The following is a 25,211-nucleotide window of genomic DNA, read 5'->3' as shown; positions in this document are numbered from 1 at the left end:
ACCCTCCACTTAACTGTCTCCCATCCCACCCCTGCCCGCTTCTCTCTCTTCCGTATAATCAAGTATTACCTGTCCCCCATCCCATCCTCGTCTCTCACTCATCCCCCTGCGCAGTCACATCTGGCTCCCTGCCCTCCCTCCCTTCTGCCATTGAAAGCCCTCTTTGTCAGGGTCACAGTAACTTTCTAATTGTGCAATCGGTGGGGCACTTTTCAGTCCCACTCTCCTGACCTCTCAGCAGCCCTGGTGCATGCTGATCCCCCGCACCTCTGGACACTACTCTGGCGTCGAGAGCAGTACCAGCCCCAGCTGTCCCCCGCCTCCTTCCTTCCCGGCCACTTCGGGCCGTCACCTACACCTGCTGCAGGGTTGGTCCCCAGCTCTTTTCGCATTGCCCGCGCTCCCCCTAAGCCTGTGTTCTCGGGGTTGGTGCACCTCTGCACTTGTGAGGGAGGCCGTTCACGAAGCACCGGGGCCTGCTGGTCCAGGCTGACACAGGAGTCAGGAGGAAGCGAGGTCTGAGAGCTCGTGAGAGACACTTGGGCTTCAGCGTGTTTCTTTTCCTTTTCTTTTTTTTTTTTGGCCGCACCCCACGGCATGTGGGATCTTAGTTCCCTGACCAGGGATCGAACTCGTACCCCCTGCGGTGGAAGCGCAGTGTCCTAACCACAGGACCGCCAGGGATGCCCCTCAGTGTGTTTCTTTATCGATCCCTGAAATGTGTTTTATTCATTTAGCCTTCACTTACTGAACATATGCCGGATCTCAAATGCTGGGCCCTGGGAATGCGAAAGGAAAAGCCAGGCCCTCGCCCTCAGGAGCTCACAGTCTCGGAGAGAATCCCAACGAACCGAGGGCAGCGCAGAGCAGGGCGGGTGCGGATCACAATGAGCGCACACCAGGCGGAGGTCAGGGGAGTTCAGCAGTTTTTGAAAACTACGGAAAGCTTGGAAGCAACGACTTGATCTGATCTGCATCTTAGAAAGCTCTCTGGCAACACTGCAGAGAGCAGCGTTGTGAGGGGTGGTCCAGACTTGGGACCACCGTGGGACCAGTCAGCATAATCAGGTGACACACGAGTCAGAAATACAGCAGTGGCGGAGAAGACGGAGAGAGGGGACGGTGCCTAGTGCTGCTGCAGAGGCAGCATCTCAAGGACTTGGTGACCACCTGGCTGTGAAAGGTAAGAGAGGGGAGGCCAGAGGGTCTCCCAGGTGTGTATGTGTCACCTCCACTAAGTGACCCGTCTTTCCAGCATCCCTGTCAGACTGGACACCAAAAATGTCACTCTGCCTAAAAAGGGAAAACAAATATTTTTCGAGGGCCTGAATTTTCCCTTTTGCCCTACCACTAAACGGAGCCGTTAGAAATGTGTTGGGGCGGGGGTGTCAGAGCCACGGCTGGGGTTTCTGGGCGAGGGCGGTGTCTCCAGGTTGCCCAGCTAGTAAAGAGGCGATGGCCTCCCTCGATGACCTGGGCACTCACAGGGCAGGGAGCAGAGCCCCCGATCAGCAGGGCTTCCAGGGCTTCGGCAGGAAAGGTGCTCATCTAATGTGTTCCCAAGTTGCCCATCACAGATGGACACCCCAAGCCCTGGCCAGTTGGGAACCAGGGGGATTGCCAGAAAGACAGTGTCAGGGGTCGAGGCTGAAAGTCAGGACAAGGCCAGAAATAGGAGATCAAGAGTGAGGCCAGAGGCGAGGGGGTTGGAATGTGGTATAAGAAACGGGTCACAGGACTTCCCTGGTGGCACAGTGGTTAAGAGTCCACCTGCCAACGCAGGGGTCACGGGTTCGATCCCTGGTCCGGGAAGATCCCACATGCCGCGGAGCAACTAAGCCCGTGTGCCACAACTACTGATCCCATGAGCCATAACTACTGAGCTCACGAGCCACAACTACTGAGCCCGAGTGCCGCAACTACTGAAGCCCGCGCACCTAGAGCCCGTGCTCTGCAACAAGAGAAGCCACCACAATGAGAAGCCCACGCACCACAAGCCCATGCGCCACAACTACTGAGCCTGCACTCTAGACCCCACGAGCCACAACTACTGAGCCCGCAAGCCACAACTACTGAGCCCACGTGCCGCAACTACTGAAGCCTGCGCACCTAGAGCCCGTGCTCTGCAACAAGAGAAGCCACCGCAATGAGAAGCCCACGCACCGCAAGCCCTTGCGCCACAACTACTGAGCCTGCACTCTAGAGCCCGCGAGCCACAACTACTGAAGCCCGCGCACCTAGAGCCCATGCTCCGCAACAAGAGAAGCCACCGCAATGAGAAGCTCGCGCACCACAACGAAGAGTAGCCCCTGTTCACCGCAACTATAGAAAGTCCGCGTGCAGCAACGAAGACCCAACACAGCCAAAACTAAATAAATAAATAATATTTAAAAAAAAAGAAATGGGTCAGGATGAGCAATTCAGATGTGAGGCCGAGGGAAGAGGAGGCCAGAATTCTCTGCAGGCCTCATCAGAAACCTCACTGCACAACAGCAATTCATTTTAAACTCATCTTTACAAGAGAAATTTTACACGTTTTAGGTGCTAATTCTGTCCGTGTTTAGGGCCGCCCTGTAAGGCAAAAAATGAGGCTTATTGCATCAAAGGCATAAAATAAGGCTTATTGCATCAAAGGACTGTGCCTTCTCAGTGGATGCATGGAGTCAAGAGATCTGCCTGCAAGTTCAGCGGGACCATTTAGGATGGCCTCAAGCCCCAAGGTATCCTTTAGCACATTTGTGTGTATCTCTAACTTTTCAATTTTCATTCACCTATCTGTTCATTTCACTGCACTTCCCAACAGAGGCTCTTCTATACATTGTATTAACTTATTCCCATTACAGCTAAATTCAGCCCCCACTGCGCCCCCCTCCCCTCCGTGTTGTCATATCGGACAGGCATGTCTACCGGAGGGGCAGGGACCTCAACAGCACAGGCCAGCCCATCAGCCATCAGATTATAGCAGTCTGAGGACAGGGCGAACGTACTTGAACTGGACTAGTGTCTGTCTCCAAGGAGGCCCAGTCTAGTGGGTGTGACACCACAGCAAGTGTCGAGCTAACAGGGGCGTCAGAGTCAGGCAAGTGGCCCGGGGTGATTCTGAGTTGACCTTCTTGTTTGGAGCCAGACCACAGCCAGCATCTAGGACAGGAAACAAGGCACTTGTTTTTATCATGTGACCTCACCAGACCCTCACGAGGCCCTGACCAAGTGGGCTGGCTCCACTCTTAGTGAAGAAACAGAGGTGAACCAGGGCAGAGTCCAGCACACAGGTCTGGAAACCACAGCATCGCTGAGGGAAAGACTGGAGCCTGATGCGCACACAGGTGCGGGAATTCACCGCAGGCCCTTTGCAATCGAGTCCAAAATGTATCTTCACGTTGTTAATTCTAGGTCCCACCTGCTCCTGGGGTGCGACCCACTAAACGGTGCTGCCTGGGTCCATGGTAACCCCACAGGAGAGGGGCTAAGGGTCCCACAAGACTGGGGAAGGAGGGCTTGGTACAGAGAGATTAGCCTTTATTGCCTAGAGAACATGGGGTGGTTTTCCACCCACAGTGCTGTGGGGCAGGGTTCGTTAATCTTGAGTGGTGCATGGATCCTTTTTTCTTCCTAACTTAGTTTTCTGTTTATGTTTAGCTCATATGTATTATTTGAGTCCTTTTTTGAAAAGTATCTTAGGCACTTTGGGAATACACATGTGATCTCAGACACGTAAATACAAGCGCTAAAATCACATGAACATATCCGCTTTCTTGTCAATGAGATAATCACAATTTTTCTAGTTTGTTTTCTCAGTAAAAATTCCTTTTTCTAAGAACTCCTGGAGCCCTGAGAATTTGGCTACAGACATCTAGGGATTTGTGGGCCTCAGCTGGAAAACTCTGATGCAGAACAACAGTTCATTTTGAACTCATTTTTTTTAAATGTTTACTTTATTAATTTGGCTGCACCGGGTCTTAGTTGTGGCACACGTGATTCTCGTTGCAGCACGTGGGGTCTTTAGTTGCGGCATGCAAACTTCTTAGTTGCAGCATGCATGCAGGATCTAGTTCTCCAACCACGGATCCAACCTGGGCTCCCTGCATTGGAAGCGTGGAGTCTAACCCACCGGACCACCAGGGAAGTCCTGAACTCATTTTTTGACAAGGTAGATTTTGACACTTTTTTTTTCTTTTGAGACATGTTTTGGCTATTTTTTTGAATTATTTTATTTATTTATTATTTATTTATTTTTGGCTGCGTTGGGTCTTTGTTGCTGCGCACAGGCTTTCTCTAGTTGTGGTGAGCTGGGGCTGCTCTTCGTTGTGGTGCATGGGCTTCTCGTTGCAATGGCTTCTCTTGTTGCACAGCAAGGGCTCTAGGCGCATGGGCTTCGGTAGTTGTGGCGCGGCAGCTCTAGAGCGCAGGTTCAGTAGTTGTGGCTCGTGGGCTTCAGTAGTTGTGGCTCATGTGCTCTAGAGCGCAGGCTCAGTAGTTGTGGCTCGTGGGCTTCAGTAGTTGTGGCTCGTGGGCTCTAGAGCGCAGGCTCAGTAGTTGTGGCGCACGGGCTTGGTTGCTCTGCGGCATGTAGGATCTTCCCGGACCAGGGGTCGAACCTGTGTCCCCTGCATTGGCAGGCGGTTTCTTCACCACTGCGCCACCAGGGAAGTCCCTGTGTTGGGTTTTTTTGTTTGGGGGGTTTTCTGTTGTTGTTTTTTTATTTTTGTCCATACCTCGCGGCTTGTGGGATCTTAGCTCCCCGCCCAGGGCTGGAACCCGGGCCCCCGAGTGGAAGCGCGGAGCCCTAACCACCGGCCCCCGGGGAAGTCCCCGCGATTAACATTAACTTTGTTGAGTTAGAGTAAGAACCCACTTGGGCTCCATCAGAACCCATCGGTCAAAGTCTCATGTCTAGTTCACCTCCCGGCCTGTCTGTTGGGGTCCTCAGGAGCCCCTGCAGGTCAGCCACAGCTTTGGAGTCAGCCCTGACACTTACTCAGTTGCTCCCGGCCAGCCGTTAGTCTCACCAGGCCCTTCTCACAGCTGCTGGAATCCTTTGCAGGGAGGATGCTCGTGTGCATTCCCACGGATTTGGGTGGCCCCCAGCCTACTACCATTTCATGAACCGTCGGGCCCTGTACTCTCCGTGCTCGTGACCGCACCTCGTCACCCTCAGTTCCGGGAATGTCGGGTACACGTTAGTGTCCGTCCAGAGCCATCAGGCAACTCCAGCCGCTCCTTCTCGGTCTCCCTCACAGCCTCCCTGTCCCGCCAGCCCCTTCACTGCAGACCTTCCTCAGCCTCCTCTCAGGCCTCTTCCGGGCAGTATGAAACGTCACCTCTGCTGCCGGCACCACCGTCCCATGTGGTCACCGTGGCGGGTGCCTGGGTCCTCTCAGTTTCCCCCTGCTTCTGCTTCTGCTCGGCCCTCCAGCCGTGTCTCCATTTAGTCTCCATCTTTCTACCCCACCGTCTGCATCCAGGGTTCTGCAGAGACGTCCCCTTGCTGACACCCTCCCAAAACGTAGGTCGAATCCACAGAAACCTTTGAAGGCCCGCTGCTGGGCCGATGACAGTCAGGTCACATGAGCCTGGCTCTTCTCCCTCACATCTGTGATCTAATCACGTGGGCTGTCTGCCGTGGACCACACTTCTTTGTGGCCTGACCCCCCATCACCCATTTCCTTCCTTGGCATCAGGTTCCCTTCCAATCAAGAATCAGGTCAAGAGCTGACCCTTTATTGGACCCTGACTACAGGACGGGCTCTGTCCTAAGTGTCTGTCAGGTATTATCTCATTTCACCCTCACAGCAGCCGATGGAGCGGGAACCGTTAGCCCCGCGCAAGCCCGTAGCCCTGCTCCCTGCGTGGTACGTCCATCCCCTGCAGCCACACGTTGCCCAGGATTTACCTCCGTCTCTCCTTTTGCCCTCACCAGGCAGCTTTACTCTCTACCAAGTCAGCTGACTTGTTTGCCACATCCTCAGACATCCTCAGGGCTATACAAACCCTTCTGCAGACTCCGGGTTCAACTCCGGGTCCTGCAGGCCTCCCTTCTCACTTCCTCCCAAACTTCTTGAAGCTCTTGGTGCTGCTTTTTCACCACCCACTGACCCCGTCCTTCTGCACTGCCTGCCCCTCTTCATGGGCACTGCTTCCAGGGCCAGCCATGGTCTCTCAAGGGCTGAAATCCAGCGGCCTTTTCTTCCTCAAGCCCTGCGCAGCGCTGGTCCCGTTGACAGCTCTGCGCTGTCTTTGCTCCACCAGACCCGATCCTCTTCCCCCATCCCAACTCAAGAGCTCGCCAAGCTACAGTTCTGGTGCTTGTTCCCTTGAGGCTATTCCCGGAGAGTTTCTCCATGGCTACAGCTTCTTCATGAGAATTATTTTTTTAAACATGCTGTTGTAATTCTGATGATCTTAAAACGAACCCAAAAAAGTAAGCACCATTTGGATGAGCTCTCTATAGTTGGGTACCACCCATTTCAGTGCCCATCCTGGCACTCTGGATCGTCACACCAAGTGATGACTAAATAAAGTGATGGCATCTGACCGTAAGGAAGGCAGTGTTTCTAAACGTGGAGCCCTCATGTGTGATGCTGGAATCACCTTCGATGCTGTGTCCTTCCTTGTTCATGATGGTATGAACCATCCAATCAGCTGCTAAATCTGGCAAAGTCTCCTTCCATAAGAGCTCCTGGCGCCTTGCTCTCTTCCATCCGCACGGCCACGTCTTTGAACTGGACCCTGCCGATGCCTAGCTGTGCTCCACTCCCCCAGTCCGTCCCTCACTGTTCCCAGGTTGATTTGCTAATGCAAACCTGATCTGCCCACTGCCCTGCAGGAACCTCCCTGTGCTCCTCCCTGTACGACAGTCTCTATACGGGGACGGGTGCCCCCTGCCCAGCGAGACTAGACTTGTGGTCTCAGCCACAGCCCCGTACTCAGCCTGCACACCGTGGCTCTGCTCTCCTCCTCTTACTGGAACTCTGGCCCCTGCCGGGAGGCCTGTTCCTCCCACCCCAGCACAGACGCCTCCACCTCCACAGAAGCCGTTTTTATCCACGCTGTGCAACCTTAGATTTTCCTCTCGGATCCCCCGTAGCAACGTGTTTGGCTGTTTCTGATAGTGCCGTTCGTCCTGGATTTTGCTATTTGAGCACTGGTCTGATCCTCCTGCACCCACAGTGCCTTGCAGCCCAGTGGAACCTACAAGTTGAGGTTTCCTTTCATCCTAAGCTGCCCTGGCTCCCTGGTTCAGCCCTCCTACCCCACCCCTTGGGACTCCAGGGTGTCCTGGTGAGCAGGCCAAGTGGCCCGGGGGACTCCGCACCCCGGCTTTATGTCTGTTTTTTTGTTTAGTTTAGTTTTGTTTTCTACATGTCTGCTCTTGTTTCTTGGCATGTGACAGCGTCTCAGGTGCTTGCCAAAATCAGGGATGAACCCCTTCTCTGACATAACCCTAAATTTGGCTTTTTTAGAAAAAGGAATGAGGCAGACATTTCAGGCACCAGAAGATTGAGAGACCCATCAAAAGTTTAGGCTACGGCCCTTCCTTCTCTGTTCTGAGAACATTATTACACAGCCTCTGCTCAGGGGAGCCCTTGTGTGTCTGGTGGGGAGAGGGGAGGAGTCCGGACACAGGCCTGGGCCTCTCCAGCAGAACCCTGTGACCTCTGAAGGGAGTTCAGTGAGCAGGTTCTGTTTTTCAGTTGCCACGTAAGGCAGCTAATAAATTAGCAATTTTTGGAAAAGAATTTCCCACATTGCAAGCTTTGCACACTTTGTTGTGATACTAACATAAAACGCATCTTTCAGAGAAAGGAGAGCTACAGGTATACCTAACAGTCATGATTTGCTTTTTGTCCTTGAGAAAGGAAAATCCATTGTACGGTTAGGGTGGGGAGCCTATGTGGATGAGGGTCTCCTCGGACATCTGGTCGTTGTCTGGGCTCTTAAACTGCTTAAGGAGGGGCCCCTGTCAGAGCGGACACTTCACAGACACGGGCTGGTCTATTTCACTTCTCTCTCTCTCTCTCCTTTCCTTTCTCCCCCTCCTCCTCTTTCCCCGGTTTCTATTCCTCTCTACTCCTCTTCGGCTGGTCCCTGGCGAACAAGGGACGCCCCGCAGCCGCCCGCCCGCTTCCCAAGGTCCCCGCACCGGCCCCAGCCCGGCGGGTCCTCCGGGGTCTCGGGCGCACCCAGCGGCCCCGGACCCGTGTTGGCCTGGGCGCGGCTCCTGCAGCCCGAGGCCCGGCGCCCGGGCCCAGGTGATCTGCCAGCACTCCGCCCGCCCGCCCGCCTCGGGTTAGCGTTGAACTCAGATGACCTTTGCCCGCCTGGATGACAGCGGAAGCCCCGGGGTTTAGAAATGTGCCGGAGGGAGGCTGGGGAGGAGGCGGGCAGAGGAGCCACAGGACCAAATAAGGGCGTGCGCGGCGCCGACGGGGCGCGGTGATCAGTCCCCGGCCCGTGTCCCACGCCGGGGTCCCCACCGGCTAGCCCGTCTCCCCGGGGGAAGGAGGGAGGGGGGAGGAGGAGGGCCCACCGCCCCCTTCCCCCCCTCCCGGGACGATGCCCCCATTGGGCCCGGGCAAGTCACTAGAAAGAGCAGAGCAGGTCGGAGTCCGAGGCTGCTCCGCCGGCAGGAAAACAAACTTTATTCTATGACCCTCACAGGCCGAGCGCGAAGGTCTAGGGCAGGGATAGGTTTGGGGCATTTTCCAGCGGAATTAACACCGCGCTTGCTAACTGCACCCCGGGGAGGGCCGCTTCCTCGGCTGTGTCGGGTCGCGCGTCCTGCCCGCTCGGGGTCGCAGGGCCGCGTCCTCATGAGGCGCTCCCCGCGCTTCTGCGGCCCCCGCCGGCCCACAGACCCTCCTCCCCCCCAGCAGCCGAGCCCCTTCCCCCGCCTCCCCGGGTCTGTACCCGCGTTGGCGCCCGCGCTTGGCTCCGACTGCATGCGCAGCCCCCACGGGTAAACGTGCAGCGACCCCCCCCTCCGGGAGCCCCGCCCTGCCGTGCCCTGCGCGGTGCGTGCCGGCACCACCCACGACGCCTCCCCGCGGCCAGGAGGCCGACGGCCCGTCACCCGGGCCAGCCCTGCCCCTGCGCGGAGTCCACCACGCGTGCTCAGCCCTAAAGTACTGGAGAGCTGACCACCCCGACCCCCGACCCCCGACCCCGGAGATCAGTACCTGCCTCTTTCTCCTCCCGGACAGATGCACGATTCTGAGATGCCTGCCTTCTACGCAGTCCTGCAGCCCGCGGGCCCCCGCAGCCAGCCCGCAACTCAGCACCGCCTCCCCTCCCCGTGCGGCTTCCCTCCTGCTCCCGGGTCGCACCTCCCAATAGGCCTTCGTCCCGGCCCTGCTTTCTGGGGAGCCCAGGCCAGGATACCTGGCCACTTGAACACACCCAGAGCCCTTTATTTGGAAGTTCTCTCACAGGCTGTTTTCAAACTTCAATTCCTCTACATAGATTTCCTCTTTCACATGAGTCTCATTCTTAAGTCAGGAGCAAAATTAAAGTTTAGTAACTGGAGTTCTTTTTTTTTTTGGTTTTGCTTTAACATTCCTTTCCTTGGGTGTATCTGAGTTTCTTTGCTTTTACTTTGAACATGCCCTAAAACTGTGTGTTATCTTTAGCATTTTTCATAAACCACAATTCAGGAAGTTAGAGAAATTGCTCCCTGGTGGCAGAACAACAGAACTGCCAGCCTCTTTCCCCCTGTAATTGCAGTGAAAGTGGTGTCTCTGCCTGATTGGACTTTAACTTTTAGGCTGATTATTTCCTTAGAGTCAATTTCTAGAAAGATAAGGTCAAAGAGCACGAATAATCGCACGTAGCCAAACTGCCCTCGCACACAGGTGCAGCCATTTAAGCTCGAGGGGGGACAATCGCGCCCTTTCCTGTGAGCCCTCCTCCACACCATGTCCTGCTTTCATTTTGCATTTGTTTTTACTCTTTCTGAGAATCTAAAGAATATATGCTGGCAGCTTGCATTTCTTGCTTTGTAAAATGCCTGTTTTCTTTAAACAATCTTTCCTAGGCCTTTTTAATGTTTTAAGTAGTCTCCAGGCTTCCTCTGTAAACGACCTTGGAAATTCCACCCCCATTCCCGGTTCTCCACGGCTGGCTTCTTAATCAGGAAACATCACCTGATTGACTAGAGATTTAGAGTGAGGAGCGGGAGGGACCGCGGGCCTCTTGATTGTGACTTGCCAGACCTTTCAGAGCAGCTTCAGCTTGACCATTTCTGGGCTGAAGGGCTCCGTAGGCAGGAATTCTCCTGGAAGGAGAAGGCGCATCGGGTAAGGGCGCCTGGTGCAATCCCTGCTTGTCCTTGTCCTCAGGTCTTCAGAGGTGTCATCTCTGCTCTACTTGGCCAAACCTGGCCAGAAACTTGTTTTCAGCCCACCATATCCTCTGTCTCAGCCAGAAAGGGTTACTCAGCTTTACATCTTAGCAGAGCTACCCAGGCATAGATGCGTCTGAGGTATTTCCATACTCTTTTTATTAAAATTACAATAAAAGCCAAGAAGGAGCTTGCTAATAATTAAAGGAAGTTTCTAGGACCTCTCAATAGTTCGCCGTAGGCCTGCTCAGATCTGGGTTCGGGGGAAGGAATGAGCAGCTGCAGAATTCCTGTTAGCTGCTGAAGCAAACCCATCACATTTGCCTCAGGTAGGAGGGCGAGTCCAGATGTTCCTTAAATATGAAGCCTGACTACTATTAGGGCTTGACCTCTGCTTTCCTATTGGCTTTGAATTACATCCACGTGATTTCCCAGGAGAAGGGTTGGGAAACAAGAGGAAATTGGGGTCCTGACAACACACGTGTTCCCTTACAGCCCCACTCAGCCAGCCGTGGCGCCTGCTCCACGTGTAACTCATTCCCTTCCAACCCGCTCTCTCCAGCTGTCAAAGAATGTAAATGAACTGGCCTTTTCAGGGAGCTCTTAGGGATAAGCAAGTAGGTACAAAACACCTGAGTTGTTTAGAAAGAAAGGAGCTCTTGATAAGAGTTAAGAGTCCCTGTTAGTCTTTCCTTCCAGCCTGTGAAGGGCACGGCTCTCTCTCCGTGATGCTGTTCCTTGTGAGTTAACATGCTTTCCACCTCCTCCTCTTTTTTTAAAAACTTTTTTTTTTTTTTTTTTTTGCGGTACGCGGGCCTCTCACTGTTGTGGCCTCTCCCGTTGCGGAGCACAGGCTCCGGACGCGCCAGCTCAGCGGCCATGGCTCACGGGCCCAGCCACTCCGCGGCATGTGGGATCTTCCCGGACCGGGGCACGAACCCGTGTCCCCTGCATCGACAGGCGGACTCTCAACCACTGCGCCACCAGGGAAGCCCTAAAAAACTTTTTATACTGTTTTATTTGTTTATTTATTTTTGGCCATGCCACACAGCATGTGGGATCTTGGTTCCCCAACCAGGGGTTGAACCCTGCAGTGGAAGCACAGAGTCTTAACCCCTGGACCGCCAGGGAAGTCTCTTCACCTCCTCCTCTTAACATGGTTCCTCAGAGGGAGATCTACCCAGGTTCTCCTCACTTCACCTTTGACCCCGAAGGTACGTCTCTATGATTTTACCCCAAGGAAATATTGAGAGATGCATACAAACAGTTATGTATTAGGATGCTAGTTACCACCTTATTTCAATAATAAAAATTGGAGGGCTTCCCTGGTGGCGCAGTGGTTGAGAGTCCGCCTGCCGATGCAGGGGAAACGGGTTCGTGCCCCGGTCTGGGAAGATCCCACATGCCGCGGAGCGGCTGGGCCCGTGAGCCATGGCCGCTGGGCCTGTGCGTCCGCAGCCTGTGCTCCGCAACGGGAGAGGCCACAAGAGTGAGAGGCCCACATACCGCAAAAAAATAAAAAAAAAAATAATAATAAAAATTGGAAGCAACCTAAATAATCAATAAAATGGAGGCTTTACAAAATTCTGGCGTATATAAATCAGGATCTGGTTATGCAGTAAATCACAGAAAACCCACAATAACTACAATAACTGTGATAGGAGTTGCACCGTCTGGGCCTGGTGTGAAGGGCCAGGGCTCCTTCTCTGTGGCGACTCTGCTGTGTCTGCCTTTCGTACCTAAGGCTACTTCACGCACCAAGATGGCTGCTTCAACTCCAGTCACCCTCCGCCAACTCCGGCCAGCAAGAAGCAGGACAGCACAAAGGAAAACAGGGCAAAGGCCATTCACCAGCTCTCCCTTAAGGAGGGGTCCAACGGCTGACTCACACTTGTGTTTACACCTCTGCCAGCATGTTTATCTAAGGCGGAATTGTTAATCCATCAGAGAAGAAAGGAACTATTGCAGAAGTTATTACTTGGACCCAAGCCTCGAGTTGATTAGGGTTGAACTTTAGGAAGAAGACAACTCACGTAGTTGGTCTCAAAGGAGTCACTTTTTCTACATTTCTCTGTTTGAAGTTTCCCAGTATCAAATTTTATATTTTCCTGCCTTGAGGGGAAGTGGTCCCATTGGGATGCCTTGCTCCCCTCTGTAATTCATGTATTTTTTTTTTTTTGTCCCTAATCTGTTTTATAAAACTGCTATCTTCCAAAGCTCTTGCTTGTATGTTCCAACCCCTAAAGGCAGGCAGGTACATCTGCCTGTGGCTCAGCCACCACTTAAGCTCCCCAGTGCGGTCGGCGCCTGGCACACGGCAGAGCTCATTTATTGTTGTTGCTTATTTACAGAAACTGGGTTGACTTGAATTGTGCAAAGTACCACATGAGACATAGGTGAGACACAGGTCTGTTCTCATACTTGACTACAGGTAGAGAGACACACAAAACAATGGAAATTAGCAGAATGTTGCACTAATTAGGTGCGAAGTGGGGCCGTCCAAGCCATAGTTGGTAGAAAAGTTCAGTAAGGTTCCTAAATGCAAGGAAGTTCATAGTAAAGAATTTGGCCATGTCCAAAAAGAGGTCTGGCCTTTGCGCTTGGCTTCTGGGAAGTAACCTCTGGCATACCTGATGGCAGTGCCTTTGTTTGGGGGGGGGGCACCACATTGGAGCTTCGGGTGGGGCTGTGGGTCACGCAGTGTCAGGCTCACCTGGAGGCTGAGATCAACCACCTGGGCAGCCGGTCAGCAACCAATGAATCCTGTCTAAGTGATGGAGCCCCGATAAGAACTCTGACCACAAAGCTCGCGTGAGCGCCCCCCGCCACCCCCGGTTGGCGGCGATGTTCCGTGTGTACTGTGACATGTCAGTGCTGGGAAAATAGCACCCAGACTCCACAGGGAGAGGACAACAGACCACCCGCCTTTAGAATGCCCCCGGACTCTGCCCTATGTGTCTCTTCCTTTTCTGATTTTACTCTGTAGCCTTTCCCTTCTGAGGTGCCCAGAAGGCGGCAGTGAGCTCCCCACTCGGGGGCTACCATTTCAGCACTTCAGGCCCGAGAACTAGGCTTAGCCAACAGCCATCCTACCCTTCCTCTCACACTGCTTTTCCGTCCATGTGACTATGATTGGTAAATCCAGTTTCCAAAAGGGCACCTCGACCCCGTTACGTGGGCCTCCCAGCCGGGGCGTGTGTGCAGCTGTGGCACTCCAGGGTATCTTCCTGTCTCTCTTGCTCTTGAGCTCAGCAGGCCATGTTCTCCATCCCATATTCAGCTCCCTCCCAGGGAACAAGGCAGGACTTTGTCCTGGTTCCTCCCTCTCCCTTTCTCCCTGTCCAGTCCCCCTAGCTGAGCTGTCTGTCCTGTCGCAGCAGGAGCATTAGGGGACCCGCGGGGAACGGCTGGCAGGACAGTGCTCTGAAAAGCCTGAAGCCAGCTCTGCAGGCGGCTCCCCAGGGTGTGGAAGAGGTAGCCAAGGAAGCACAGGAAGTAGCTGCGTTATCTAGTGCTGAGGTTCATGCCCTTTTCCTACTGAAAAACCTTCAGCGACTCTCCTTTGACCAAAGTCCTAAGTGGGTCCGTTAACGGCCCTTGTCCATGGAGAGGTGACAGCCACCTGCCAGGTGGGGAGCGGAGAGGCCCGTGTCCTCCCAGTAGCAGGTGGGTGTTGCCGGGACCTGAGCCGGCAGAGATGACCACCTATTTATAAGACTGTGAATAATATCTTCAAACTGAAGGCAGATCACGGCCTTGGCCTCAGATCAGCAGGTGGCAGGGGGAGGGAGCAATAAGGCTTGGAGTCACCTGCAGAGGCCTCTGCCCCTGAGGGTGCCCGGGGGGATGGGGCTGCGGTGCTCCCCAGGGCTGAAACCTCTCTGCTCTACAGTCAGAAAACCTGGGTCAAATCCATCCCTAACAACCTTGCAACAAACAGGCTACTTAACTTCATCCATCAAGGCTCCTTCACACCTGTCTGAGATTAAATGAAGCAACTCCGTACTTTTATCAACGTGCCGTTCCTCTGACTCTTACAAAGACACGTGTCCCTCTGCCCTGCGTCCGAGCTCGTGGGTACCACACCTGTCCCCAGCTCATGGACAGAGCCGTGTCTCGCTGATGTCTGCTCCCTCCCCCGGCCACGAGCCAAAGCCCCCAGAGCGTGTCGTGTTTCGTCTGGATGCCGCTGCCTCCCCCCTGCCCCCCACACCTACCGGAGCCCCTGGGGGAAGCCTGTCCCGGGTTAGAAACGGTTTCCAGGTTGTGCTTCTTCCTTCCAGGGATTTCCCAGATGACCCCAGCGTGCGGTGGGACACGGAACGGGTGGCCGACGTCCTCCTCCGGCACGTAGAGGCCCGCCGCATCAACCTGGTAAGGGGATGCCTTCCGCTCCAAGCAGAGGCCCAGCTGCATCTGTCTGAAACCCACCGAGGAACACACACACCTTTCCTGAGTAACTGAAATCCCAGCGCTCAGACAGAGGCAGAGATTTTTCCAAAGTGCGCCCTCTTCACCCACCCACTCCCACCCCTGTGCTGCCACCTGAAACCTCAGGACCCCCGAGCCTGTGCCACGACCCGCTGGCACAGAGCTTTCTACCAAGCGTTTTCGTTTTAAGGTATCATTGTAACTTTGGAGGTAAGTGTTGTTATAATGCTCACCTTACGCTGAGGAAGTTGAGGATCCCAGAGGCCCAGCAGCTGCCCAGGGTCACCAAGTGTGAAGCTAGGATTTTAAGCCTGGAGTCCTCACTCCAGAAATTGCGAGGATAAATTCACAGCCCCTGCGGGGAGAACACTCTGGTCACGATTAGAGCTCTAGTGGGCATTCAATTCACCTGCAGAGGCGGACGGCTCAGGAACACCCACCTGGACTCTCAGGCCCCGCCGGCCCGGGCCCTGCCAGCGGTCGATCTTAAGGCTCCAAGAAGGTGTCCACCTCTAAACTAAGAACGCTAACGCTTCACGAGTTAATACCTAAATCCTACCATTTAAAGGCCCAGCCACTTGCTTTAAGTTTTGATTAAGCCTCGTTCAAAGATGATCCCTGCTGTTAAGCTTTTATCGGTGATGAATTCTCCAGGTGAACGGATTTGTTAGACCTCTGTTAAGAGCAGATTTTCGTGGATATATTAGACCGTCTTTGAGCTCTAATGACAGAAATGCAGCAGGAAGTTCGTCCACATGGGCCAAAGGGGCAGCTAACTGGCTGGTTCTGACCCCCACAAGGTGGAGGTGCAGGGCTCTGCGCTGGCTTCCCTCTTTGTTCTGGCTGGCAATATGGTCACCCAGAGCCGCAGGCCCACCCCTCCCGGCTGTACTTCCCACAGGGTCTGAGGATGACAGCTGGAGGGTTCACGGCCCGGGCCTGCTGCCTGGCCTGGGTCCTCTTGCCCGCCACCCCACAGGCCACGCTCAGAACCTCTCAGGGCCCCAAGCCTGGCAGGGGGGCAGAGCTGGTCCTCCGGGCTGGTCTGGGGTACAGGGTGGGGCCTGTGAGGTGGGCCACAGTGGCCCTCGGCACCCCGGCTTCCCCAGGGCCAGTCCCCAAACTCTCCCCTCCCCCGCTTCGGTGCACGGGAACGGCTGGTTTTCCACTAACTCCTGCTTGTAGGATAAACTCCCATCTTTGTGAACTTGGCCGTCTCCAACCTGGACCTTCCTTCGGTCCTCTTCAGTGATGAACAGGGTTGGTCCTTACTGAGGGGCCGGGTTGTTGTTTAGACCATGTTGCAGCCGTGGCCCTGAACATCCAGGGCGGAGCTTCAGGGCACAGACGCTCTGCGTGCCTTTCCTGCTCTCAGAAGAGCCTCCCAAGTTTGTGTCCCAGAAAAGTGATTTGTGGTCCAGGCCCGGCTTAAGACCGCCTTCTCCAAGAAGCTTTCCCTGACCTCTTCAGCCCTCTTTGGGACAGTATTTGTCGTGTGTCCTGCACCTGTGACATGAGATGCTGTTTACCCTGTGAAGTACAGACCATGTCTTGTGAGCCACTATCTTCGAGAAGCGAAAGCAGCCCCACTGTTCCCTCCTGTTTACTGGGGTCTGGGTAAGACTTCATTTGCCCAGAGGTTTCTGCAGTTTAGCGGGGAAGGTGGATGGAGTTCAGCAAAGAACCGCAGACGCCACCGCTGTCAGGTCCTAACCTGCACGAGTCTAGGGCAGAGACAGATCAGCTCAGCCCTCCTCGAAGCAGGAAGAGAGGGGGCTTATCAGAAGGTATAGGATGAAGAAGAAACAAGACCTTGAAGAATTTCAGAAGTGATGGAGCCGAAGTGCAGTGGCCCCAAGTCCCCAGACCAGGGAGTGTGCCCCAGCTCACCAGTGACAGCCCGGCCCCGGCATCACCTCCACCTGAGGGCAGCGGACACTCGGCCTTGACTGCTGTCCAGGTCCTACACTCCCACGTGGCTTCACTTGACCTTTACCTCGACCCAGAGAGGAAAGGCGGGCAGGCCTCACTCACTCTTCCCATCTCACAGATGAGGAGACCAAGACACTGAAAGTTGACATCACTCCCAGGGTGACATGCTGCAACATGCCTGAGGGGCGGGGGCAGCTAGCGTCAGAGGTGGGAGTGGACATAGGGCCCACACTGAGCTGCGGGGAAGGGTGGGCTCAGAACAGGGTACCTGAGTTCTGGGGTGACCTTTTTTTAATACAGTATATTTTTTAGAGCAGTTTTAGGTTCGCAGCAAAATTGAGCAGAAAGGACATACATACCCCCGAGCCCACAATGTGTTATCAGTAACCAGCGCTGACACAGCATCATCACCCCAAGTCCTGGTTCACATTAGGGTTCAGTTCTGGTGCTGCATGTCCTGTGGGTTTTGACAAATGTATGACACGTATCCACCATAATGCGATTAGCTTATATGCTTTTTTAAAAAAAATTTCGGGACTTCCCTGGTGGCACAGTAGTTAAGAATCCACCTGCCAATGCAGGGGACACAGGTTCGAGCTCTGGTCCAGGAAGATCCCACATGCCGCGGAGCAACTAAGCCCATGCGCCACAACTACTCAGCCTGCGTTCTAGAACCCGCGCTCTAGAGCCCGCGAGCCACAACTACTGAGCCTGCGCTCTAGAGCTCGTGAGCCACAACTACTGAGCCTGTGCTCTAGAGCCCGTGAGCCACAACTACTGAAGCCCGCGCACCTAGAGCCCGTGCTCTGCAATAAGAGAAGCCACCTCAGTGAGAAGCCCGCGCACCGCAACGAAGAGTAGCCCCCGCTCACCTCAACTAGAGAAAGCCCATGCACAGCAATGAAGACCCAACGCAGCCAAAAATAAATAAAATAAGTAAATAAATTTATTAAAAAAAATAAAAAGAGCGAACAGTCAAACCCACAGCCACAGTCTCCACACAGTCGGCCGAGCAATGGTCACACATCCCTGACCTGCTCCCACGTCAGTTCAGATACACTCAGAATGTGAACAGGCGCAGGGTTCTGGGGCCTCCTGTCCTTCCCGGGCCGCGGGAACGAGGCGGGAGAGACAGGTTCGGCCCGGAGTGAAAGCCTTCGTGTCTCTGCAGGTGGTGACCTTTGACGCGGGGGGTGTGAGCGGCCACGGCAACCATGTCGCTCTGTATGCGGCTGCCAGGTAGGGCACTGAGTCTCCAGGCGGCTGGTTTCCCCGTCACTGTCCACCCTCGGGCCATCAGAGAGCAGTGTTCTCTCACCACCTGCTCCCAGGGGTAGTCGCCCTCGCATCCTGGTGTTATGGTCTCGTCTCCTGAACAGCTGAGTTTCCCCACCCCCGGATACGGCAAGTGGGGGAACGGATTTGATTTATCCCTCTGCTTTGGCCACAGAAAGCTTTAGGGCCAAATTTCAGCTCCTTGTAGCACACGCACAGGACTAAGGATTGAGTTCTGTGGATCGGCGTCCCTCCTGGCTGCACCCTTTTCCCTCCTCTAACTCCAGCTTGTTTGTCCTCTCCTGCTGTGTATTTTGTGCACAATTTCAGATCCTTCTTTGGAGAAGGAGGATGTGCACGTCATAGGAAATCTTTTGTTCTTTGCAGCCTCTCCGTTTTACTGATACGCACTTGCATTTCACCAGTAAAAAACCCTGATCCTCACACATCTTGAGGGACTTCCTCGGGGTCATGCAGACCTAGAGCGTGTGTCCTGACCTCTGGAGCCGTGCTCCCCCTGGGCCCGTGAGCAGCTTGCTGGACGCGGCCTGGGGAATGAGGGGGCAGCCTGATGTGAAGGACTGATTTTATGACCCTCTTCTGAATGCGCCCAACGCTTTTCAGGGCTTGAAGTGCCGTTTCCAGGCGCATCTCCAGGGCCCCTCCCTCCTCCACTCAAATGCTGCCTCCCAGCTCTTTCCCTGGAGATCATCCCCAGGGCTGTACCCACAGCGCAGGACAAGCGGCCTCTGACCTCAGGGTTTTCTATTCCTCAGGCTCTGTGGGGGGGGGGGTGGCGGTGGCAGTGCTGGTGGTGGTGGCGGTGCTGGTGGTGGTGGTGCTGGTGCTGGTGGTGGTGCTGGTGGTGCTGGTGGTGCTGCTGCTGCTGGTGGTGGTGCTGGTGCTGGTGCTGGTGGTGCTGGTGGTGGTGCTGGTGCTGGTGGTGCTGCTGGTGGTGCCGGTGGTGCTGGTGCTGGTGGTGTGTGTGTGTCCTGTAAGTTCATCCATTCCCTCCCATCTTCTCATCTTTAACTCCTGCTCTGGGGAATCCCTTCCAGATGAGTGCGTGTGTCTGTGTGTTGGTGGGGGGAGGGGACTCTGCCCCACGCCTCTGTCCCTCAGCTTTCTAAGCAACGAGTTCACTGCTGGTGGACCCACCTCACTCCTCTTAAGGCAGTGAGCACAGAAGGGGTGGGGCAGGGTGTCAAATAGGAGAAAGGGGCATCAGAGAGGAAATACCAATTAACATTTTAAATATTCTCCACCACTCTCACATCTCAATTTCAAAAGAGAAAAACTTCCCAGAGTCCACTGTCCTTACCTTCATATCTGTTGGGCAAAGCTTGGACCAGGGCACTTCATAAGCCACTGGCCACCTCCAGATGGGCTGACCTTGGGTAAGGGACCCACCCTGGTCCCTTCAGCTGTAGCCAAAGGTGTGGAATCCAGGGAATCTATATGGTGACTTACGCTCAAGAAACTGCCTAGAAACCAACAGTGCAGGGACCCCACGGTGGGGCAGGCATGGCTCTGAAGGCCCTGCCTGTTAGCTGCAGAGGGGTGCTCACTCTCGCCTGTCCTTTCCCTCCTCCAGGACCCTGCACACAGAAGGGAAGTTACCTAAAGGTAAGGCCTGTCCCTCTTGTAAAAGGTCACCCTTACTATCCCTCTAGGGTGAAACTGGTAAATATACAGAGAGCCGCCCTCAGCCAGGCCGGGCAGGGCGGGGGTGGGGGGGACGCAGGGCCGCACTCTCCTGACTCAGCTCAGTGTGCCTGTCACGGCGGGTCCCCAGGTCTCGAAATCAGGTTGTATCCACTGGGAAGTATCCTCCGGGTGTGAGGGAGGAGCATGTAGTCGGGGTTCTCCAGAGAAACAGAACCAAACAGGACACACAGATAGATAGATATGGTGGTATATGCACTTATATATATACACATCAAATAAGGAATTGGCTCACACGATTACGGAGGCCGAGAAATCTCGGGATCCGCCGTCGGCAAGCCGGAGGCCCAGGAGAGCTGGGGCGTCACTCAGCCAGAGTCCAGAGGCCTGGGAATAGGGGAGCCAATGGTGTAAATCTCAGTCTCGGGACAGAAGACCGATGCCCAGCTCTGCAGTCGGACGGACAGGAATGGCTTCTCCCTTCCTCCGCCTTCTGTTCTGTCCGGGCCCCCAGTGGACTGGACGAGGCCCACCCATGCTGGGGAAGCCTTCTGCTTTACCAAGTCATCCAATTCAAACGTGAAGCACAGACACACCCAGAAACAACGTTTAGCCAAGTATCTGAGCACCCAGGACCCAGTGAGGTTGACACAGGAAGTTAACCTCCTCCGTAGGCCTTGCCCCTCACCTGCCTGGTTTCTCCCTGGCCAGGTCTGTTCCGCCTCTGGTATCCTTTCAGGATGTCCACCCAAACTCACACCCATCCCCCAGTTAACTGGCCAGGCTGTGGGTGACGGATGGGTGCTGGGCGGGTCTGAAACTCTTCCCAACTCACAGGAAGGCGTCTGACCCGCTTGGCCAGTTTCTGTGCGACACCCACTAACTTCCCTGAGCTGGTTTCTGTCACAATGTGCACCCTCACAGGAGAGCCCTGGGGATGCAATGATGGCCTTTCTGGCTGGCGGTGCCACAGGGGCTTCGGAACACGACTCTAGTGTGTTTGATCCTTGTATCAACCCTGGGAAACAGGCTGGTCCCACATTCATGACCAACACCATCATACAGATGGGGAAACTGAGGCTCACAGAGGTGAAAGGACTCCCCCAAGCCCGTCAGTTCTTTAGTGACGAGCAGGAGCCAGGTCTCTGGCCTCCCAGGACAGAAATCCTATCTGCATCCCCTCTCCCTGGGCCTCGATCCCAGCCTCTAGCAGCCGACCCTTCCCTGCTGGGGGCACAGAGCAGGTAGAGGGCGGCTGTCAGGTGTTCTGGGGCCCTTTCACCCGTCTTATCTGTGAGAATGATGGGCAAAGAGCAGCTCTGGTGACACTGCCCTGCCCTGAGCCCAGAGGGAGGGGTGAGTACTCAGGAAGATCTACCCAAAGCAGCAAGTCTCCCCTCTGCCCACCCCCCAGGGTGCTTGGTGCTCACGCTCCAGTCTGTGAACCTGCTGCGCAAGTACCTCTCGCTGCTGGACCTGCCCTGCTCCCTGCTGCTTGCCCGCGACGCCCTCTTCGTGCTCAGCCGCCGAGAGGTGGCCCAGGCCCAGGTGAGGACCGCCCCGTCACCCCTGTGCTCCCCCCAAGGTCTGCGCCCCATCCCTGGCTCTTCAAAGCCCTTCACCGAGGCCTTCCCCAGCGGTCCTGTCCCCAGAGCTGGCCCGCAGCCAGACCCTGGGAGCTGCAGACCAGGGACGTGCACATTTTCTTCTGATTATAGAAATAATATGTTCTGGAAAAAAAGCAAATAACAATACAGGCTCAGTGTAGAAAATCTGGAAATACAGAAAAGAAGAAACCCCACTGCCTGCAAGCCCACCCCTCGGGGTGGTCACTCTTGACAGTATATACACCCTCCATAATGAGTATTCATGCACAGGTATTTAGAGCGAGGGACACACAGCCTGCTTATTTGAAACCTGCTTTAGCAACATCATGACCATTTTCCCCAGGGTTATTAGGTGTTCACATTGTAACGTCTGCCTGTGTTCCATGGCATGGGCGCACCATGAAATAGGTCACACACCCCTTACGGCTGGACATTTCGATTTACCGGTTTTTCCCTGCTACACGTGGACCAGTGCTCCCAGCTTGAGCCAAGAGGAACTCAGACCTGCCAGAACTCAGACCAGCCCCAAGAGTCACTGGGGCTGACCACGGGTTGCCGGCTGAGGAGTCAGGCCCAGCGAGGCCCTCCTGGTGAAAACTCTTGGTGGTCGGTGGGGCAGGTGGTCTGAGAAGGCTGCTGAGGAGTTCTAGCCTTGACCCTTTCCATTTCTGCTATCCAAGTGGAAAGGTTCAAAGGCTAGAACCCATGTTGAGCCATTAAATGAAATAGGTGTGTAAATGGCTATCATTTCCTGGGAAGCAACAGTAGTAAATACCAGAAGTCTTCTCAGAAGTTGTACTTACCTTTTGAAGTTCTTGATACGTTAAGTAGACACAAGCGGGTTGCAGAGCAATATATCAATAAATCTATACTTTCTCTGACCCACTAATTTTTATTTCCAGAATTTTATCCTAAAGAAATAAAGTTGTGTCCAGAGACTGATGTACAAGAATGTTCACTAGTATAATTTATGAGGCCAAAAAAGGAGCTAATATTTAGCAGGTGAATGATATGGTACTATATAATCAGAAAAATCATAGTTTTGAAACACATGTAGTGAAAATGTTCCAAAAGTAGGGAGGAAATAGAAACAATTTTGATATTTTGCAGTATTCCTTTGAAAATTCTGAACAAAAAGTAATAGGAAGAAAAGCTTGTAAAAAACCAAACTGGCCATAAATATATAATTACTGTAAGCGCCCATCTTATTGAGTGGGTGCTACAGCCACTGAAAGATGAGGGAATCTATAAAATTGGCCACCTGGGCAGCAGGATGTGGGCAGCCCCTGTGACTCGGAATCTCTCACAAGTAGACAAGTGTTCCTACCTTCCCTCAATGTTGTTCTAAAATGGAACATTTTATTCTCACTATGGTCTTCAAAACTGAAACACTATTCTGTGAGTTCACACATCCATTTTGTTTCTGAAAGTCATTTTTATTTAAAAATTTTAGTTGTATTTCCTGTTGAAACCATGCTATGTAATATTTTGCCTGAATATGGCGATAGTTCTCTTTATCAGCTTAAAGCTTGCAGTCATCACAGGGGTGTTTACATCTCTAAAGCCACAGATGTTCCAATAGTGAATATAAAATGAGTTTTTTACGTAAAGGTTTACAATGATATTAGCTTAGATTATAAGCATTAATTATGGTACTTAGAGAAAAACAGGAACCATTTACATAGGTTACATCTAGTTAAATCAGTTGTTATGATCTATTCTGTTTAAAGACTGAGCTACACTAGCTCTGAATGACAGGATAACATTTCCCCCCACTGTATGGCAAGGAGAGCCAGTACATACGGGTACTATTCCTTTTCTTCTTCTTCTAAGAGTGACTGTAATTACCCAGCTTGGCTAATCCATAGGAGTCTGGGCACAAAACAGCCCTATATGAGTTATATATGCAGGGTAGTGGAGCCAAGGGATTAAGAATGTAGGCTCCACCATCAACCAGATGGCTCTGGGTTCAATCTCAGCTTTACTACCTACTTGCTATTTGAGACTGATGAATCAGTTTCCTCATCTGTTAAAAGAAAAAAAAAGCAGTAATAATAGTCCTTTACTCACAGGGTCAGTGCTCGGCTGCATCAGCATCCTCTGCTGTTATCACATCGGGTATCAGGAGACGGGAGGGGGAGGCCAATCCAGAGGGGTTCGAAGGGCATAGCAGAAGCCAGATCAGGCCATAGCTTGCAGTATGTGGGTGGGAGGAGGCCCGAAGGAGAGGAAGCAGAGTGAAAACAACAAACCGCAGGCGCCAGCACTCATCACTGGTCCTCTGATTCTTCCAGAGAGCCATGTCCTGCCACCGCAGCCAGATGCTCTGGTTCCGCCACCTCTATGTGCTCTTCTCCCGGTACATGAGAATCAACTCTCTGCACTTCCTCTGAGCCGGGAAGGGCTCTCACACCCAAGGAACAGAGAGAAAAATGGCCAGGGAGCCCAGGGTGTGTCTGGAGCGGCTCATCTCCCTGAGCCAAGGAGATCCCAGCATAAGACTGCGTCCCGGGCCCCTCTCCTCCAAGCTGCTCGGCCTCTAAGAAAAGGGAGGCCCTGCAGGCCAATGGGCTGTCCAGACTTGAGCTTCTTCCTCTGGGGAACAAAACCACAACCACCCGAGGAACACACACCACCCGAGGAAAACAGCCACCCTGCTAGCTTCTCAAGCTCTTGTGCAAGACAGTTTACATAATGGCACAATGGATATCAACCCCCTAACACAGACACGCAATTGTCGTAAATGAATGTAAAGTGCTCTGAAATCCCTTCTTAATGCAATGTATTTTTACGTTGTTTCCAAAGCAGGCTCATCAGACATAAACACACACAAAAGAATGGTCTAGGGCTTCCTTGGTGGTGCAGTGGTTAGGAATTTGCCTGCCAATGCAGGGGACACGGGTTCGAGCCCTAGTCCGGGAAGATCCCACATGCCGCGGAACAACTAAGTCCGTGCGCCACACCTACTGAGCCTGCGCTCTGGATCCCAGGCGTCTAGAGCCCGTGCTCCGCAACAAGAGAAGGCACCGCAATGAGAAGCCCGTGCACCACAGCAAAAAGTAGCCCCCGCTCGCCTCAGCTAGAGGAAAGCCCAGTGCAGCAACAAAGACCCAGAGCAGACAAATTAATTAAATTTAAAAAAAAAAGAATGGTCTATACTGAATTAGTTCAACCATAATTCCTTGGATTTATCTTTGTGGCCTACATATCAGATTTGAATCTAGGGAAGACATGTCCGTTTAACAGCATACAATCAAATATCTCACTATCAGTCTTTTGGGAGAAGCAGGAAATAGGCAGAGAGATCTGGAGCTGAACACTCAAGAACCTATGTCCTAAAATGGTGCTACAAACACAAGGGCAGCAAGGGGTCTGGCTTGGAAGCTATTCAGAGTCCAGCTGGTGGTCCAGGAAGTGGCCCAAAGAGGGGAAGCTCCAATTCAGAAAGAGAGAAGGCAAACGTGCCGTTACTGGGAACAGAATGGATAGGACAGCCACAAAAATGGAAGAGACTGAGAAAACTATAGGAGATGCTATGCACAGTCCAGGGCAACAAAACTGAAAATCGAAAGGAAATGGATGACTTCCGAGTACATGTTGGACCACCGCCAGACCCTACCGTAATGTCACAGATAGGGTCCAAACACTTCAATCCCATAAAATGCAGCGTTGCATCACTGCAAGATGAACGACAACAAGTTTTTTTTAATCTTCCAAGGACTCAGCATCAAGCTTGTGCACCCAAGACCTGAAGGAGGTCAGCGTTCCTGGGCAGGTGGCTGTCCTGCTTTCTTTGCCGAGTCTAGGAGTGAGGGAGAGACACCTGTGCAGCAAGATGCTCAGGACCAAATGCATGGCAGCAGGGGGAGAGGCAGAGGAGCCAGGCTCTGCAAGGGGCTGGACCTTCCAATGGACTGAGGCTGGCGTGGTGGCTGTCTCCGTCCACTGGAGAGCTGCACACT

General features: G+C 53.6%; 1 protein-coding gene across 4 annotated transcripts in view; it reads left to right on the top strand.

Annotated features, from left to right (window-relative positions):
• PIGL (phosphatidylinositol glycan anchor biosynthesis class L) overlaps window positions 1–25,211 on the top strand; it is a 63,421-nt gene that overhangs the window by 27,396 nt on the left and 10,814 nt on the right. For 3 of the 4 annotated variants that reach the window (XM_081220103.1, XM_081220106.1, XM_081220105.1), the window contains exons 3-6: window positions 14,623–14,713; window positions 17,874–17,941; window positions 19,572–19,603; window positions 21,057–21,190. In XM_081220103.1, coding sequence (XP_081076229.1) covers window positions 14,623–14,713; window positions 17,874–17,941; window positions 19,572–19,603; window positions 21,057–21,190 — 325 coding nt within the window. Of the gene's footprint in view, window positions 1–14,622; window positions 14,714–17,873; window positions 17,942–19,571; window positions 19,604–21,056; window positions 21,191–23,543; window positions 23,717–25,211 lie in introns of those variants that run through there. The other variant, XM_081220104.1, reaches the window with a different exon arrangement.

This window comes from Mesoplodon bidens, assembly GCF_964165515.1.
Source record: "Mesoplodon bidens genome assembly, chromosome: 19".
NCBI classification, from domain to species: Eukaryota; Metazoa; Chordata; class Mammalia; order Artiodactyla; family Ziphiidae; genus Mesoplodon; species Mesoplodon bidens.
This window is presented reverse-complemented; position numbering and strand designations above follow the sequence as displayed.